The sequence below is a fragment of the Daphnia magna genome, linkage group LG10 (genome assembly GCF_020631705.1).
Source record: "Daphnia magna isolate NIES linkage group LG10, ASM2063170v1.1, whole genome shotgun sequence".
NCBI lineage: Eukaryota > Metazoa > Arthropoda > Branchiopoda > Diplostraca > Daphniidae > Daphnia > Daphnia magna.
In genome coordinates this window covers 1,191,406-1,210,045 of record NC_059191.1, presented here as the reverse complement: position 1 = coordinate 1,210,045, position 18,640 = coordinate 1,191,406, and the positions used below count along the sequence as shown (strand labels likewise).

At 38.6% G+C, this 18,640-nt stretch overlaps 2 protein-coding genes across 17 annotated transcripts in view; one reads left to right on the top strand and one right to left on the bottom strand.

The window, feature by feature from the left end:
* LOC116932676 (mechanosensory protein 2) overlaps positions 1-7,779 on the top strand; it is a 36,687-nt gene extending 28,908 nt beyond the window's left edge. For 11 of the 12 annotated variants that reach the window (XM_032940460.2, XM_032940459.2, XM_032940467.2 and 8 more), the window contains 5 exons: positions 857-1,012; positions 3,244-3,341; positions 5,058-5,219; positions 5,310-5,475; positions 5,554-6,713. In XM_032940460.2, the coding sequence (XP_032796351.2) occupies positions 857-1,012; positions 3,244-3,341; positions 5,058-5,219; positions 5,310-5,475; positions 5,554-5,673 (702 nt within the window). In that variant the 3' untranslated portion in view covers positions 5,674-6,713. Of the gene's footprint in view, positions 1-856; positions 1,013-3,243; positions 3,342-5,057; positions 5,220-5,309; positions 5,476-5,553; positions 7,472-7,535 lie in introns of those variants that run through there. The other variant, XM_045180191.1, reaches the window with a different exon arrangement.
* Positions 7,780-11,213: 3,434 nt separating this feature from the next.
* LOC116932664 (collagen alpha-1(III) chain) lies at positions 11,214-18,616 on the bottom strand. Of its 5 annotated transcripts, XR_006652164.1 has the most exons (15): positions 18,460-18,616; positions 18,287-18,376; positions 18,075-18,179; positions 17,655-17,831; positions 17,454-17,509; positions 17,226-17,392; positions 16,369-17,159; positions 15,782-16,309; positions 15,547-15,616; positions 15,271-15,489; positions 15,054-15,195; positions 12,090-14,975; positions 11,831-12,021; positions 11,438-11,769; positions 11,214-11,376 (listed from the first exon to the last, which is right to left on the bottom strand). XR_006652164.1 is itself a non-coding variant. In XM_032940444.2 (8 exons), exons 5-8 carry the CDS (start codon positions 17,463-17,465, stop codon positions 15,858-15,860), a joined length of 1,422 nt encoding a protein of 473 aa, XP_032796335.2. In that variant the 5' UTR covers positions 17,466-17,509; positions 17,655-17,831; positions 18,075-18,179; positions 18,287-18,376; positions 18,460-18,616; the 3' UTR covers positions 15,628-15,857. The 5 variants fall into 5 exon arrangements, 1 of the variants encoding a protein (XP_032796335.2); XR_006652162.1 differs by lacking the exons at positions 11,214-11,376; positions 11,438-11,769 and having other exon boundaries at positions 11,871-12,021; positions 12,090-12,180; positions 12,275-14,975; XR_006652161.1 differs by lacking the exons at positions 11,214-11,376; positions 11,438-11,769 and having other exon boundaries at positions 11,871-12,021; positions 15,271-15,331; positions 15,410-15,489.
* Between the last annotated feature and the right edge of the window lie 24 nt (positions 18,617-18,640).

Below are 18,640 nucleotides of genomic sequence, written 5' to 3'. Positions count from 1 at the left end.
AAGGACCAGATAAATGTCCAGCCGAAACAACGCAGTCAAAATGAAGACGCATTCATCCGCAGTGCAGACAAAAACACTTGAGGAATATTCAAGACCTCTCCCTTTTCCCGCTCCTTGTCACGTATTCTCCCGAGATAAACAGCATTGAAGCAAGAGAAAAGGAGCCAGGTTTGTTGTTTAGCCGAGAGCGCATTATTAGCTCAGGGCTTCTCCGGCCAATAAGGGGGACGATAGAGCCAGAGACCAACCGACTACCTCCACACTCATGTGGCGTTTTGTTTAGTAAAAACACGAAGTAGAGCTCAACAAACAAAAAAAATAGAGAATGGGGATGCGGGACTGTAGCGGCATGCTGAATAGAACGACGTACAAGGGCTTTGACTTGATCTTCAAAAGCAACGCATCTAAACGAGGAACGGGACGTTGCCTTAATTGGAAAGTTGATGTTGGATGCAGTCCAGCGTAGAGAAAGGGTTCCCTTTTCATCCTCTCTAAGCAAAAGATTAGACTGTCGACAACAAGCCAACAAGGATTTAAATAATGGCAGCGCACACACAGCAGCCAACGTATACAAATGGATGTCGTAAATAGTAGCAGGTTAGTTATGCAACGAGTAACATTCCTCTTTTTTCCCAATCTATTTAATCTATTGCTTTCCCGATGTCGGTGAATCTTTCGTGTTGTTTTAAGACGTTACGGAAGGATAAAAAGAGTTGCGTATAAATCTTCAGTTCCCCCCTTTCCGTTCTTTTGTTTTTTATCTCGAATTGTTTCACGTTGGGATTTACGATGTTTGAAAAAAAAAAAAATAAAATAAATGTTTTCTTTAAATCGTTCACGGTTGGTTCTCCGCTAGGTGGTACAAGAATACGAACGAGCTGTCATTTTCCGCTTGGGTCGTTTGCTCAAAGGAGGCGCCCGCGGTCCCGGTATCTTCTTTATCGTCCCCTGCATCGATACTTATCGTAAAATTGATCTTCGTACCGTCTCATTCGATGTCCCACCGCAAGAGGTAAGCGCATCGTTTTTCTCTTTTATTGTTGTGTTTGTCTTGGTTTTTTTTTTTTTCTGGGGATTTATTTCGTTTTTCGTACTTTAAATGACGCGTTACCGTTCATTGTCCTTCTCCTTAATGGTTTCGATTCCTTCGGTTTGAAGATGAAAATGTCCCGTCCATTTTTTTTTTTTCCCGCGTCTTCGGCGATTTTGAATTTTGGCGCGGCAATGTAGGAACGAGGATTCATAATAGTTTATCGAAAGAGAATGGAGATATTCACATATTCAGGTGATTGGTTTTCTGCTACGTTCAACAGACCACAGCGTAGATTTTTCCCTTTTTTTTTTCAATATTAATATTGAATTTTTAATTATTATTATTATTATTATTTTTTAATTGATCAGAAAGGGAATTTATTTTATTTTTTTTTGCCTGTTTCAATCGATTTTAAATTTCTTGTTACGTCGACGATGATTTCCTTTCATTTATTTTGTGGCACGATCTTTCTTTTTCAACTGATCTATCCGATCAAGAAGAAAAGGCATCTCAGAATTTGATTTGGGGAACGGGTTGTTCATACCCGAAAACATCAATGATTCATTTCTATTCTGTTGGCTTTTTTTTTGGGTTTGATTTGTTTTCCCCTTCCTCAACATCACCTACATACCACTGTGGAACCTCAATCAAATAGCGTTTTTTTATTCGGGGGGGCGTTTTCTCTTTTCCTGTTTTCATTTTTTATTTTTTCGTTACACATTTCATTTTCTTTTTTAAATATTAGAGAGAGACATAACATAGTGAGAGATTGCACCAAACAAAGGGAATGATGACGTTTCGTGATTCTATACATGCAAATTTTTAAACACATTTTTTTTTTGCTGGAATAATGATGTAAGAGAATGAATAAATAAAGTGAGGAGAGAGGGGACGAAGCGGGCGGAATAAAACGAGAAATATTAGACGTTTGCACACCGCCACCTTGTGTTATTAATGCAGGTCTTGTCGCGTGACTCGGTCACGGTGAGCGTAGACGCCGTAGTCTACTACCGTGTCAAAAACCCCATCATGGCCACCAACAACGTCGAGGACTACAGGTTAGCCCCAATAAACACCCAACAAAAAAAAAAAAGCTAAATTTTGCAACACCAAAACACGAATAAAAACAAAATAAAAGTTCATTTGCCGTGTCTTAACCAAAAGAAAAAAACAAACAAAATTAACTAATACGATAAATCCTTTGTAGATAAGCCTTAATTTGATTTATTTAAACACACCGACATTTGTGTTTTCTACCTTCCTTTAATTAATTTGATTATTTATTTATTTTATTTTTATTTTTATTTATTTTTTCGTTTCAAAATTGGAGTAGATTCTTGCACGAGTGTGGGAAGTTTTTGCTTGTTGATGAAATGCATCATTTGCATGGATCAATATTTAAAGCTAAACCTGCTTATTTCTTTTATTTTGTTTATTCCATTTATTTTATTCATTTATTTTTTTATTTATTTTTTTTTTTCGTTTTCTTTCAGATCGGTGTCGTCATTCATAAAAAATAAAGAGCTTGGCACTATTCAGTTTCTCCTTTTTGACACTAAAGCTCGGCGAGAAAAAAATAAAATCAAACGGGGAGGTCGGGGGGGGGCGCAATAAAGTGAAAAATGAAACGGTGGAGGCAGTGCAGTTTTTTTTTTCATCTTTCATGCTAATTCAATACAGATATGCTAATAGGCCCGTCGGTTGAATGCCAGGTGTGTTTGGTCACTATTATGTCTCTCCAAATCGAGCCGTGCCATTATTATTATTATTATTTTATGTTTCTGTTGTTTTTTTCCCCAGAGGTGAAGGTACTTAATTACAATTAATTAATTAATCGCCAATAAGTTTTTTTAACGGACGGTGGCACAATGAAAAATGATTTGTCCCATATCGATCTATATAAATTTTCATTCATTGGTTCTTTTTTTAAGTTTTGTTTTGTTTCTTTTCTAATTTTAATTTGTTAAGCTTTTTGTTTTCTTCTACACCTCCATCACTATACAGAATTCCTTTTAGGACACTTCTCTTTTTAAAAAACAAAACAAAAAAAGAACAACCACACATTAGTCTCGAAATCCTAATCGGTTCACGCCGTTCTTTCTTTCTTTTTTTTTTGCGATCTGGTTCAGAAATGATTCCAATTGTTATTAGCCTACATCCTACACATCTCCTCATTCTCTGTTTGCATGATCCTTCTTTATATTGTCCAGATTTTGTCACGTGACTCCGTAACGGTGGCCGTCGACGCGGTCGTCTATTACCGCGTGCACAATCCAACCATAGCCGTTTCCAATGTGGAAAATTTCAGGTAAAATTCAAAAAAAAAAAAACCAAAAACAAAAAAATAATAAAACAAAAAAAAGACGAAAACAAAAGGCGGCTTTAACGAATGTTGGAACACAACAAAAGCCTAAATCACTAACCCAGTTCATGAACCACCAGTTGTACCACCGATAGAACACATTCATTATTTTTGTTACCATTTATCTCCAGCCTCAATTTGTCACATATTAGAACCCTGTTTGTTTTATTATTTATTTGTTTATTTTCCTTGTTGATACGATTGCCCTTTTTAGTGTATTTTGGAATGTAGCTCGCCCGCTCTTTCACTACCCCCGGTAATTGTTTTCTTTCGTATTGCCCGGTCGGAGCAGACATTTTTTTTTTTTAGAATATTGGCAAACGAAATTTGAAGTTAAAAAAAAAACGTTCCCCTTCCCCGAACACATGACCAGCTATTTAGTGTATTTTCTATACATATTTTTATTTTGCCAGCCTTGGTGCGTATAAAACCATAGGCGAAACTTCACTTTGGTTAATTTTCATTTCTTTTTACATTAATTTCATTTTTCTTTGTTTTTTTTTTTGAGGGAGGATGTGAATCGATGAGTTCGTTAGTGTTAAGGGCCTATTAGCACGTACAATAACGGCAACAAACATTTTCGCAGTCGTTTTTAATGAGAACGTAAGCTATACAAGTATTACACCCTCCCCGCTACTCCCCTTTCAGAGCTGGCAAACATGCAATTAAAATGATATCAATTTTTTTGTTTTCATTTTGAATGACGAATCCTATCGATCTCATTGGTTTTGTTTTTTTATGGTCTTCGTTTTCAATTTATTAAATGTAATCATCTTTTCTTCAAATGAGTTTTATGGATTGCGATTGTTATCATTTCTAAAGCAGGGCGATTCCACGTTACCTATTTGATTTTGACAGTAAACACCATTTTGCGAGTGTGTTATTTGAATTAAACAAAGACGATAAGTCCCTTTTTTTTTGTTTGTTTACATTTTGGCTCTCAATTATTTGTTGATTAGATGATTTTTTATGTTGCGTGAGAAAGAAAAAAAAAACCTCGCATGCTCAGTTCTCATCTTTATTGTTTTCTATATACCTGAATAGTTATTACGATATTCAATCCTATTCTCTATTTATTTTTTCTACTGTGCTCTGAAATTTCTTTCGCTGTTGTCATAAGTTTCAGTTTGATTTGCGTATGGGCTTAGGTACACACTACTGAGATTGATACTCCCGCTAAAATTGAACCCGTTCACTATAATTTATTCAAACGTTCCTCCTTTACGGAGGCCGTAAGAAAGACACTAGAAATCAAGTATCAATGTCAGTAGATCATTTCAAAGACATAACATTCGACCACGATTCAATTTTCGCCTTAAATGAAACCATTTTGTTTTTAAATGGATTCATTTGCACATCTCGTGTGGGCCATGTCACTCGCATAGCATAAAAACACAACACAGTTACACGTTTGCCTTGTCCTCCTACACGATGCATGTTAGAATCCAGAGAGTCATGTACAGGTACCTAATTTTTGTAATGCCAAACTACGTACTTTCCCGTATACCAACATTTTCGTTAATTGCATTTACCGTTGCGACTCTCTTGGCTCTTCAATTGTAAACAAAAAATCCCTTTTACCTTATCCCATTATTCCTATGTCACTCCTACAATCTGCCCTATTCTGTTCAGTTTATTAACTTTCCACTTGTACGCTAACAGCCACTCGACCCGTTTGTTGGCGGCCACGACTCTACGTAACGTTCTGGGTACCAAAAACTTGGCTGAAGTTCTGTCAGAACGCGAGACCATCTCCCATACGATGCAGAGCTCCTTGGACGAAGCCACCGATCCTTGGGGTGTTAAAGTGGAACGCGTTGAAATGTAATTGAATCAGTTTTTTTATTTTTTTATTTTTATTTGTCTTTTTAATGTGTGGTGGTTAACGATTTATGGGCCTTTTATTTTTAACAGTAAGGACGTTCGCTTGCCAGTGCAACTGCAACGAGCCATGGCTGCAGAAGCTGAGGCTGCCCGTGAAGCTCGTGCTAAAGTCATTGCCGCCGAGGGAGAACAAAAAGCCTCTCACGCTCTTAGGGAAGCTGCGGAGATAATCTCCGAATCACCTGGCGCCCTTCAGGTAAATATTTAATGTTTTAAGGTGTAAAAGAAAACAATGATTGTTCTAACCATTTTTTGTTGTGTGTGCCCTTAACAGTTGCGCTACCTTCAGACGCTCAACACCATCTCAGCTGAAAAGAATTCTACCATCATATTTCCGTTGCCGATCGATATATTGAAACATTTCATCAAACCCGATAAGAAGGACAAGAAATAAATGAGGTAATTCGCGAAACGAAAAAAGGAAATGTCAACTGGCAAATGAACAGTCGGTCATTCAAATGAATCGTCGAATCATTGTAAACTAAATCTGACAAACTGTTAATCATTATGGTGCTTCTAATTTACGTATACTATAATTCTGCTGGTCTCATGGTCGATGGGGAACACTTCTTCACAATTGCATTTCAAAGGTCGTACGAGTATGGGAACTTTCTTTTTCCCCCATTCGCAACTTTTGAATAATTAAACAAAACAAAAAATAAGTTGGTAGACGCACCTTTATCTTCAAAACAATATGCATCAAACTCAACCCACTCAGAAGAACAGAAAACAAGCAACACATCACAACTGAATCATTTCTACGACAAAAATACGACGAAGGAAGGATTCATCGTCGAACGCGGCCCACTTGCAATTTTTTTCCCACGTTATTGTTATTCTCTAACCCTATACTCTTTCTAATAAGAACCCGTCTAATAAGAGTTCTTAATTCTCTAGTCAAATTCGGTTTCCCTTCATATTATTCATTGGCTAATAATTACGGCTGGCACAATATTGCCAGTTCGTTCACAAACTGTTGTTACCATTGAAACACTTCGATCTGGTTCTAAAATTAGCACGAATTAGTTGAATTTAAATATCATCGATAATGTTTGTTTTCTAGCTCCAGAGACGTCAAATGTCCTTCTTCCCTTTCTCCCTCTCTTCTTTTTCGATCTTACGATTCTCTTTAGTGTCATTCACATTGATTGGCCATGTTGGTTTGTTATTCTGTCGTTAACTGGCTAACTGAGTGCGGGGATGGCAAATTTCAACGGACGAGGCTGTTTGTATTTTTCATTTGTTTTATTTTTCTTCGTTTATTTTATTTTTTTGTTTTTGTTTTGTTTTTTTGTCACATAAATATGCCCATCACTTGTTGTTAATTTTTGCCAAATCTTTTGGCAAAAAAACGTCTTGTGATAACCTCCTATCTACCTTTAATTATAACATTCTTTTTCGTCCAAAGAAATATCAATATAAAAATCAAAGATCTGAACTTGTACTGCTACACTTCAAAAAGACAAGATAATAAGCTAGTTTATAGTTAGACTAAATTTGATAGAACAGGGTCAAAATAAAGCTAATATTCTTCAACGTCGCTATATTTTGAAACTAAATCGTTCATAGTTTGCTATATGTGGGTTAATGTAAAGAAAAAATAAAACATTGGCATGGAAAAGTGGGAGCCTTTCCACTTTTGTCAAAATCTGCGAAAAACGACATCTCATGGAATTTGACAAAAATCCCACGGCATAATCCAAATTGAACGTTGATTTCGATTAAGTTGTTGGTTTTCTCGTTAAACCATCAGTAAAAAAAAAAAAAAAAAGTGCTGCCACAGACAGACAGAAGTGCAGACTAGGAGTAGATCTACTCATAGATAGATGTAATAGATTAAGTTTTATTGAATTCCAAGTCAAAATTCTAAGCCGAATTTTTATACAATAAGTGGGACTTAAAATGTCGGGCTTAATTAATGAAGTAAAACTAGATACCTTATCAATAGATGGCTACACTGTTTAGTGGATCGTCTGCAGTAGAAATTTATGGTTATGGTTCATCAGATGTAGCCTAGTTGTTAGGGGTTCCAGACGTATACAGCGAGGAGTTAATAAATCTTCAGTGCTTTTCGTTTTAAACATTCTTTTGGCTACTCGTTAATTCACTGAAATTTGCCATTTTTTCGTACCAACCTGAGGGACACACACGATTGTTTGAAAGTTAATTTTTCACTAGACATCATTTAAACAGTATATTTGCAAGTTATTTCTTTAAGTTTTTATTTGCTGTCAGACAATGTTTTCGTATCTTTAGGTGCAGTTCCTATCCGCAGCCCTACAGTGTGCAAAAATAGACAGTGGAAAAAATCTGCTCATCGTGCTTTGCTGGCCTGCACCATGCTGGCCTGCACAATCCCTTAAGGAAATTAGTAGCTGTGGACTTTCTTTAGATGACTCTTGTATCGGAAATATTTTCCTGCTTCTTGGAACATGGAACATAGGATGTCTTGATGCCAACCAAGTGTCATGGGAAAGATATTGTAAAAAGATGTTTAAGGTATTTGACAAATCTGTAATTATGTTAATAAAGTGACTTTTTTAGTATTTTTTAATTTGCAGGAAAAACCTAAAGCTGGAGGATGATACATTTGTTTCTCATTACTAGTTATGTAAACACAAGGTAAATTGATAAAATGAAACATCACATGACCTATTACGTAAGATCAAAATCCGGGAGCCGGGCTTATTTTGTCGGGCTTATTTTTGAAACCTGACTGGAAAACATTTCTGCTAGATAGCTATGCAGATTCTCTATCCAATTAGCGTTCGGAATCTGTTTGAGTAAAGCGTCTTTGGTTTAAATCCTTACAGAATTGAATGGCTACCTTGGTCGAATGGTTTATTTTGTTTACATCGACTATACTTCAATGATTTACAAGTGGAAAAGGGTTGCATTTAAGCAACAAGACGGTATTGTGTGCGTCCATGTACGAATCATGGCTTAAAGGGTGAGCATCGGATTGTGGCTCGGGATGTGTGTGGATCAAATCGCATCAGAGGTAAAAAGTACACAATATGTTTGCTGATTCACTTTATTGACGTTAGTAGTTTACAAGCGTTTTAGTAATTTACCTTGGGCTACTTTAAATTATTATTACAAGTGTGAACAAGTTACCTTTAACCTCATGGTAAAAGTTAAAATTTAATTGTATGACTCATGGCTCAAAGGTAGAGCATCGGAGCGGTACGCCGAAGGTTTAGGGTTCGATTCCAAAAGGAGTCAAGTGATATTTCAATGTAAAAATAAATTCCATTGGGAGAATAAAACGTTCGCAGAATTTCCATTTCTGCGGAAGTAATTCTGAAGTATGAGTTACAAAATCTCTAAGACTAAAATTAGACTGCTTTAACCAAAAATGTGTAAAGTCATATTCTACAACGGTGCTATCGGTTACATATACTGGAACATTACAACTTAGATAAAGTACGTATAGTTAATCGTAATCAATTTATTGTTTTTTAGTAAAAAAAACAATTATAATAATTTACAATATGCTTTTAGATCGCAGACAAGTTACATGCCACTACATGTGATCTATCATATACACTGAATTCTGCTACACCCGAATGGGATTCGAACCCAAGACATAGAGCATTGCAGTCCAGCGCTCTACCATAGAGCTATAACAGATACTATCTAAAAACATAAGTCTTCAATACATTAAGGTAACTGTGCAAAGTTGTACATAGGGGATCAAACATCAATGGGGGGGATATAGGGGGGGTTGCCAGGAAGGTATCGCATCCGCCTAGCAACTCCAAGGTCCGTGGTTCGATTCCCAGGAGATTCCTGGTGTCCTGGGCATCCAACCTTCCCAGGTGTCTACCTTCCACGTTGCCAGTCGGGTCGAGAAACTTCCCCATTACGAAGTAATGGGACGGATATTTTGGCAATGTTTAATATAATATCCAATAAGAAATTTCAATAAATTGTTCATTTTGCCGTAATTTGCGTATTTTGTTACTTGGACACTTTTTAACGGAGTTTAACCGCTGGCGTCTTCTGCCGACGGACGTCATACATTTGGCTTAATCAATATTAATCATATAAGATTGTAATATATATTTGTTTAACCGAAACTGTACAGTAATTCTTTCGAGTCTTATGGGATTTGAACCTGGGACATTCGGGATATCACACCGATGCTATACCACTAAGCCATAGTTCACACCAAATTATTAACTATATTTTCGTGTTAATTGAGTTCAACAAATTTGGACTTAGAATATTTTTGTAGCATGATTCAAGATAATTTCCTATTAACATGTCCACAATAAATCCATTTAATAGAAACGCAATGAAATTAAATTTTGTATCCTCATTCGTTTTCATTTAATCTGCTTACCTTCACCTGGGATTTGAACCCGAGACCTTCGGATCCGTACACCAATGTTCTGCCACAAAGCTATGATCCTTGAATGTAGAATATTCAGGTTAGTATATAGTTTTACTAACCTATACAAATTGCCTTTACAATATTATCTTTTCATGCCTTCTAATATTAGTGCGAAATGAAATATAACTCATGGCTCAACGGTTGAGCATCGGCGATGCACGCCGAAAGTTTGAGGATCGATACCCGAATGAGTTAAAATAAAATCTATGTTAGCGTTGCAATACATCTGATAACCGATTTATATAAACATTGGATAGAAATCAATCTGCAGGTAAATAAAACTCTCGTAAGTATGAATTTAAGTTTGTATAACAGAAAATTACCAATAATAGGATTGGAATTGGATCGGTGGTAATTCAAAGGCACTCCGGAAATCTCAGTACCAGAACTATAAATCAACAGTCTTAAGATTCCAATTCTAGGTTAGAAATGTATGGTGTTAACACAAAGAAAATATGAAAGACAAGTATTCAAAGAACATGCATGAGTCGAAGAAACACAAAATTAACATTTTTAAAAATTTGTATTATCTAAGTAGTAGTTAGTAGTTTAATAGAATGAATTGAATTTGGGTCCCCGGGGAGATTACCCGGGGCGTGGCTAAGAGAAGCCGGAAGAGGATGGAAGGTTTCGGACAAGTTTTTACGTGAGCGATTAACCGTTAATTCGGATTTGTGGGTAGCCTCTTCGCCCTCAAATGATGTCATAGAACTTGAGGACCCCCACGTCCCCTTTCCGGACAGCGCACTCACAACCTTTGCTGCTGATCACAGTAGGGGCATGACCCCCTACGGGCTTATCATAAGTCAAGGGGAAACGGGGCCACAGAAAAGAAGGGAGCCCAGATATGCACTTCAATTTATAAAAATAACTTTTTTATCTTCGAGATGAATCAGCGACTAAAGGAAACGTTTAGGTAGCGTTCTTCGAAATTTCCACATGCGTTGGAAGTACCAAATATCTCCGGAAATAGTGATCCCATAACAAAACGAGTATGATTTTCGTGATCCTTAGCAATGGGGTTGGAATGACGTGTTTTTAACCTAAAGTGGTATTGGACCAAAATCACGATTTTTCATGAAATAGTTCAGGAAAATTTGCGATTTTTGACGATTTTTGGGTATTTTGAGCTGATACATGGAGTCTACCCCAAATTTGACGAGGATCCTGAAAAAGTGATACGTAAAAAAAATCAATTGATGTCCGAGATTTAACAAAATATTCTCAACAACACATAAAAACCGTTATGTTTAGAATGTTACCAGGCACTGCCTTGGCTGGGGATCTCGAAGTTAGCGATTACGACATCAGAGGCGTTATAAAACCAATACGTTTTCTCTATGACACGGAAAAATTCCAGGTCTTGACTTGTCCACCCAGTAACTGATTGTTTTCTTTTTTGACCGGGTTTTCTTCCTGTTGACAGACAGGTGAAATTCAAAAAGATTTCGGCTGAGGTAATTAAATTGCTATTTGGATGTTTTACGTTGCGCACCAGGGATTTCGATTGGAGAACTTGTTAATGTTTATAATTACCTTTGATGAGTTATTTTGGGGCATGTGGGGCGACAGTTTTTCCAAAAATCAATTTGGCCGTATTGCCTCGGAAAGGCAGCGCAGCGTTCTGGTATAATCTTTACCCGAACAATGATGGTGACGACTTGATCCAGCATGCCACCTGTCCTGTTCTAATAGGATCTAAATGGGGAATTGTAATATTTAAGTACGAGATAAAATTTGGCGTAAAGCTTTGGCTTACGTGAAACTCATTTGAACGTCTAAGAATGGAATCATGAGCTCAATTAAGAAATCCATCTCATGTGGTTTGAAACATGAGAGCAAAATGTAGAGCAAGTATGACTTTCGGGGGAATTTCTTTTTCTTATTTGTGTCCTCACAGATGATAACAGGTGCTTTTCAATTTTGGGTGCAGCTCATTATTTTTTGTTTTTCTTTAAATAACCAGCAATTTTTAATTTTTCCATTGTTAACAGCATTGTGGTAATGGTGCATCGAGGTGAAAGTAAATTTCATCTTGGTCTTGATGTTCAGCTCTGGTGATCAAGATAATCTGTTGAAAATCATTTTGCCCTAGGGAATGTGTATGAATGAGTATGATATGATATATGTTTAAAATGAATGTTTTACTTACAGGCAGCTAGAGCAGTGAATACAGCTGTTGGGATAGTAGCTTGAGAATCACCCAAGTGTAACAGGGAGTCCAAGTGTGTATTGAGCAGATCCACAGCATGTATAAATAGGAAAGGAATACCAACATTTTGTAGTTTAGCAGAAACTAACAGTCCCGAACAACACTCAACTGTGTTTGATTGCCCAGTTATCCTGAAAATAAAATGCAATAAAAAAGTTTTAAAGAATATTTTTTCATTGAATTCTGTAACTGGACATACTTTAGGCCAAGTAAATATGAACAAGTATTTCAAAAGCTGACCAGAAATATGTCCAACATTATTACTGATGAATTCATGGTAATGGGACAAACTTCCATGAGACCGCAATGGATTCCAGCCGATGTGTTCAAAGAATTTGTTTTTTTAGTGGTCCAAATGACTTAACTATAAACAGATAGATGTACCTTCCAGATTGGTGTTAGTGAAGGATTCAACAGATTTCGAATCATGTGTATAGGTTGGGAGAGTCTTTTGCCCCTCAACTTTTGTTTGGCAATAGACTTTTTTGCTATTGCTCCTGAACTCCAGAGGGCACTAGTTACGGGGAAGGGCCTTCTGATCGTTTTTTCCTTTTTGTTATTATGAGAACCTTCTTGCAGTCTTTCCGCTGATATTCAGGTTTTTTTCTTTTTTTTTCGTTAGCTATTTTATTGAGATAAAATCCTTCGGTGGTTATCAATTGCAAACGCATTTATTTCTCCAGAATCGTGCGTGTCAATGTGTCATAATATGATGGTTTAAGTATTATATCTGTCATCAATGTCATTTCAAATGACTTTTATCATTTAAAACTATCTCAAAAAACAAAATAATACTAAAAAAGCATCATATTATGAACGCACGATTCTGAAGAAAAGAAAGCATTTGCAATTAGTACCCACTGAAGGATTTTACCTCAATAAATAACTAAGGAAAAAAAACTTGAATATCAGACTACACGAAGGACGAAGGTATCATATCAAATAATAAGAGAGGAAAAAAAAAAAAAAAAAAAAACAGTTAGAAGGCCGACTCTTTCCCGTAACTAGTGCCATCTGGAGTTGAGGGGCAATAGGCGCGACCATATAGGTTATCATGTAACCAAATGCATCTTTTAGTCCAATGCAGCAATTCAGTTCATTGGGATTCAATAATCGGCAAAATGGAAAGGTTATGAAAGGTTTGTAAATATTCTGTTGAACTATGTGAATTAATGTCTCCCAATCTAAAAAAAGTCACATAATCTAATACCACAGCAAGCTACACATTTTATTTTCCGGGAAAGAAGTCCCCTAGTTGCTCCCCTACTTTCGTCATTGCAGACGAAGATGAAGTATAGACGAGACGCTTCCAATTGCAGCGTAAGCGAATTCATCAGCGAATTATCAACTACACCGCGAATACCACAAAATGGACGTGCTATTTTTCGAAATCATTTTCGATATTTTAACATGGATGCTTTCGCTCATTCATTTCATTGCTTCGGGAATTGGCTCAATAACAATTGGAGTACTAGTCTTTAATTTATGTTTCACTCAACATTCTACACCGAAAACCAAGACCAGACCAAACCCAGTCAATAACCCAGATGAAAACGAAAACTTACCGAGACAACCAGAAACTGCGTCACCGACTTCTAGCGGGGCTGAAATGTTGAACAGTAATGTGTCAACCGACGAAGCCGAACCTCAGAGAGCAATGGAGGAAGCTCTACCTGCCGTATTATCTGAAATTCCAGAAGCATCTACATCAACGGGAAAGGCGATCCCGAAAGAACAGAGAGTCTGCGATAAAGAAAACGTATCTGCGGGTACAACCCATGGCACTCAAACGATCGTACAAACCGTGAAAAAGACACCTGATGTGCACAGTGAATATACATCGAATACCAGATCGAGTAACGAAGGACGCACTTGTGGCAAATATGTCTGTCCCCCATTGTCAACACCACCCATAAACGAACCCAAAAAGATTCTAGAAGTTCCAAGTGACCAACTGTTTAAGTTTATGCATAAGGATGACAGCGAAAAGAGTATATGGTGGAAGAGCTTACCCTTTAACGAAGACATCGCAGACATGAGTACATCCTCTTCACCAGCTACCAACGAACCTCGCGGAACAGAAGAACTGGGGAAAGAAAATGCCGATCTTAGAAATCAGCTGTCCAAATTGGAATCGTTGAAGGATCAGATCGATTGCGATGCTTGGAAACACGAACGGAAGTTGGATTCCATTCGGGCTACGGCAAAGGTAGCAAATTTTTACAGAGATGACATATCCAGGTGTGGCGATATGGTCAACGTATTACAAGATGCCGGAAAACAAGCTGAACGGGCGCTGGAAACAGCAAGCGCACTCCTACTTAAGGCAACGACCATTTTGGATGCTGTCAAAATGATTCCGAGAAACAGAAAAGACGAAGAGCTAAACTGTCTTGCCGAGATACGTAAACGAAAGTTCGAAACTCCTGAATTAGACTCTCCGCATGACGATGGCATTGACAGTTTAACCGGGTTGCCCCGAAGCCAAAAGATAGACGACAAAATACCAGAACTTGAGAGCGAGAACGCCGAACTAAAAAAACTCATTGCTGAACTCGAGGCATTGAAACGTCTCCAAGACGAAAATCCAGAGAATTATCAGAGAATGTTTTCATCATACAGTGAGCAGCACGAATTTGAAAAGCGTTTCACTTATCAGAAGAACACATACAAACTGGTTGAAGTCATGTTACAGTCGCAATTCTGGGCGACCTCAGCACTTTCCGAGCTGGATGCAGCAAAAGAGGCCGTGGCCGCAGCTCACTCCAAACTAGAAGAACAATTCAAGCGTTTTGCTAAGGAAGAAAAGATAAAGCAAAAAGCCGAGGAGGCACTAATCATGCAAGCCAGAAGGAAGGAGATGATTGGAAAAGCCAAAGCCATTTGGAGATCAATCGTCCACCTGCGACGTGTCTAACGAAGGCATTCGTATTATTACGGAGATGGTTACCTGAACGCTGTAATTGATCGGGTAGACTTAACATTACCATTACTCTCCTCCGCGTGACCATCTTAAATGTTTGCATTTAATTGTTCAACGCTTCGACCTCTCCGTTGTCAGAAATAAAATGTCCTTACTCTGAATCTATCAATAAAACTTAAAATAAAATCATGTTGTCTTTTGATATCTTATCAGATCGATTAATTCTGAACAGTTTATTACCAAAGATAAGTGACGTTGAGGCAGGTGGGGCGACAGTCTTTCCGAAAGTCTATCTGTCTGTTTGGACTCGGAAAAGCAGTGCAGCGTTCTTGTATTATCTTCACCCGATCAGTGATGGCGACGACTTGACAAAGCATACCGCCTGTCGGGTTTAATCGGATCGAAATGGAGTACAGTGATTTTTAACGTAACAGTTTATCGATAAGGTTTAGCTTACGCGAAACTCGTTCCAGTATCAAACAAATGGATTCATGAACATAATCCAAATTGCCGTCAACCTGGTGATTTGCATTTCGAAAGCGAAATGTGATATGTTGGTATTGTCAGGCGATTTCAAACTTCTTTATCTTATTGACCTTCCTGTCCTTTGTTTCATCTGTGTTTTTGGTTTGTTAACATCATCGTGGTAAACGGCACTGAAGATCTGCTGCTGTACCTATCATGATATTGTGTGTTAAATTTTGTTTCAAGTCAAATCAGAAATATCGTTTACCTTCATCTTCACCTACGATTTTTTCCCTCATCATTCGTGTACCGCTTGTCTCCATTCTTTGTATATTTATCTTCGAATATAAAATATAAAACCAGTTGTAATAAAAACAAGAAAAACGATAGAATAAGAAAATGTGAACAAGTCAACACAATGGAGAATGAAAACAGTAAATATTGAAAAACAAACACGGCGCACGTCAGAGTGCAAAAAACTAACTTCATGCATAAATTTATACCTTAAAAAAAAACCTGGATTGAAATTTAAAGAGGTTAAACTTCAACTCCGATAAAAGAGTTCAACTGGGGATGATCCTAACGTCCATATGCGGGTTGCAAAGATTGAAATGAATGGGATGAATGCTGTTGAGCTGTGGCTTGATAGGAAGGCTGTTGTCCAGGTGCATTATAAGCAGGAGGTTGAACAATATTTCCGGGAGAACCAGGAGCTCCTGCAGGGCCAGCAGGTCCTGGGCCACCAGGAGTGCCGGGTCTTCCTTGAGGCCCAAATCCTCCTGGAGGTCCCTGTCCCCCCTGGGGACCTGGAGAACCCGAGCTACCGGGGAAGCCTGGTGCGCCAGGTTTACCCTGAGGCCCAGAGTTTCCAACAGATCCAGCTGGCCCAGGACTTCCTTGTGCACCAGGAAAACCAGAAGCGCCTGGTTTGCCTTGAGGTCCTACAGGTCCAGGACCACCAGGAAGACCAGCTACCCCTGGGGCTCCATTAAGTCCATCCTTGCCTTGTTTACCAGGTTGTCCAGGTCCACCTTAAATGACGAATGAACCATTTACCAGTAATCAATTATTTATAGTTGACTCCAATTACCTGGTAAACCGGGCCCGCCAGGAAGTCCGTCTTTACCTGGAGCTCCTGGTGAGCCAGAAGAACCATCTTTCCCAGGAGCACCATTAAAGCCTGGTGGTCCTACAGGTCCTTGGGGTCCCACTGGGCCAGGTTTAGTGCTTGGAGCGCCATTAAGTCCATCTTTACCAGACTGGCCGTTAATACCAGGATTTCCAACTTCACCTTTTGGGCCAGGAGCCCCTGGAAATCCATTTCCCCCCGGTCGTCCTGCAGATCCCACGCCTCCAGAGGGTCCAACTCGGCCGGCGGGTCCAGGTCCACCAGGTAAACCAGGCCATCCGTCTTTTCCAGGAGCACCAGGTGCACCGGCAGGTCCAGGAACATTTGATGGCAACGTTATGCCTGGCGGACCCGGCTCCCCTTTGACCCCTTGAAATCCAGGCAATCCATTGAAACCGTCTTTTCCAGGAGTCCCTGGAGCTCCAATGAGACCAGGTGCTCCGTTAGATCCTGCCACTCCTTTAGCACCAGGGAAACCAGGTCCTCCAGGAGCGCCAGGAAATCCATTTGCTCCACGTTCACCTGCTCTTCCAGGCCTACCAGGAGCACCGTCAAGACCAGGTAGTCCTTGTGGTCCAGTTCCACCAGCAAATCCAGGATTTCCAGGAGTGCCACTTTCTCCTTTACGTCCAGCAGGTCCTGGTGCTCCTGGACGACCAGGGGGGCCAACTATTGTTTGCTGAACCTGATCCCCACTAGGTGCGCCTGGAGGGCCAGGTGGACCAGCAGGCCCTTGGAGCCATGGTAGCTTTCTGCCATGCGTCAGTTATTCTTCATTTTTGTGAAGTATTGCAGTAACGGAGGTAATCAAAACTTACTCAGTGAACTTGGCCCATTGCCTTTGAATGTCTTCTAGTTGAGGTTTGCCCCCTGCTGGGCTAGTGTTCGCGTAATTGCTATGAAAGTTCGACGTTGGCGCTTGTTGTGGGATAGACCCGTATTGCGGAACGGCATACGTTGCGACAACAAAACCCAGAAGAATCGCCTAGTAATTGAACAGTAACTTGAGTAAATCCTCTTTGTGATTAAAAGATAATTTAATTTACCGTTGCCTTCATGGCTGCAAGTCTTTAAATGTGAATCTCAGTTTAAACAGCAACACCTGTTACCACGAATAGAAATATTATTGTAATCTGACTTTAGCGAATTAGTTTAAATGGGCACTTGATTTCTTCTACATTTAGACATTGCATCCATTTTTAAGTCGTAAAAGAAGAAATAAGTCAATTTTGGAAAATTTTTCAAACCTTATTCTTTAAAAAGATGTTTCTCCTTGAACCAACGGATCAACACTGATCAGTGAAGGCGCACGACCGGCTATTTAAATGGCTAGATGGACTCATGGAAGGTGGAAATTATGTCATCCATCGGTGAAGATGAGAGCTGGGAGAATAGAGCACAAACTGGCGTAACGATGCACATTACTGTATAAATGAACACTTTGAGTTATGAAGAGAAAAGAAAAGGGCGTAAACACACAGCGAAGATAGCCAAAGAGGAAGAACAGTAGACTTCAGTTTAAGTTAATTGACACCATTTCTCTTTTCTCTATTGAAATTCCGTACATTGTCAGCTGTCGGGAATTCCAAACGGCGGTTAAACTACTATATCGAACGAACAAAGAACATGCGATAAACTTTCCCTAGAGCTACAGACTGTTATAATACCTGCTAATCTGGATTTTTGAGTTCCATATCTGCTAGACCGAGTGTCGTGGTGGTTGATATAATGTAAGTCGTGTAACCATTTTAAAGGCTAAAGGAAAATATCGCCTGTTAAATGTAAAGCAATATTAGGTGATTTCCCTGACTGTCCCGTAACACAAAATCATTACGTTATACAACATATATATATTTTTTCCTAAATAATTTGCACTTACCCCATTTCATTCAACATAAGTATATAACTGCCTCGAAGTCACAGATCCTCGTGTGTTCGAAGTTAGCAAAGCACTAAATGGGCATCAAGGCTTGGTATATATAATGTTTAAAAAGAACGGAGGAAAGGTTAGCAATATCAAGGGCGAAAAGAAATCTATATCCTTTATCTTACCCTTCCTTTTGCAGATCCACAAGCAAATAAAAAAATTTAACAAATTTTTGATTTGCCATCTTCTCAGAAAAACACTAATGTCTTGCCCGGAAGCAGTTCACGGTGAAGGTCACACTAGCTGCCAGATGGTATAAAAGCAAATGCAACCAAAAGTAGAATCCATACTATTTTAAGATGTCAA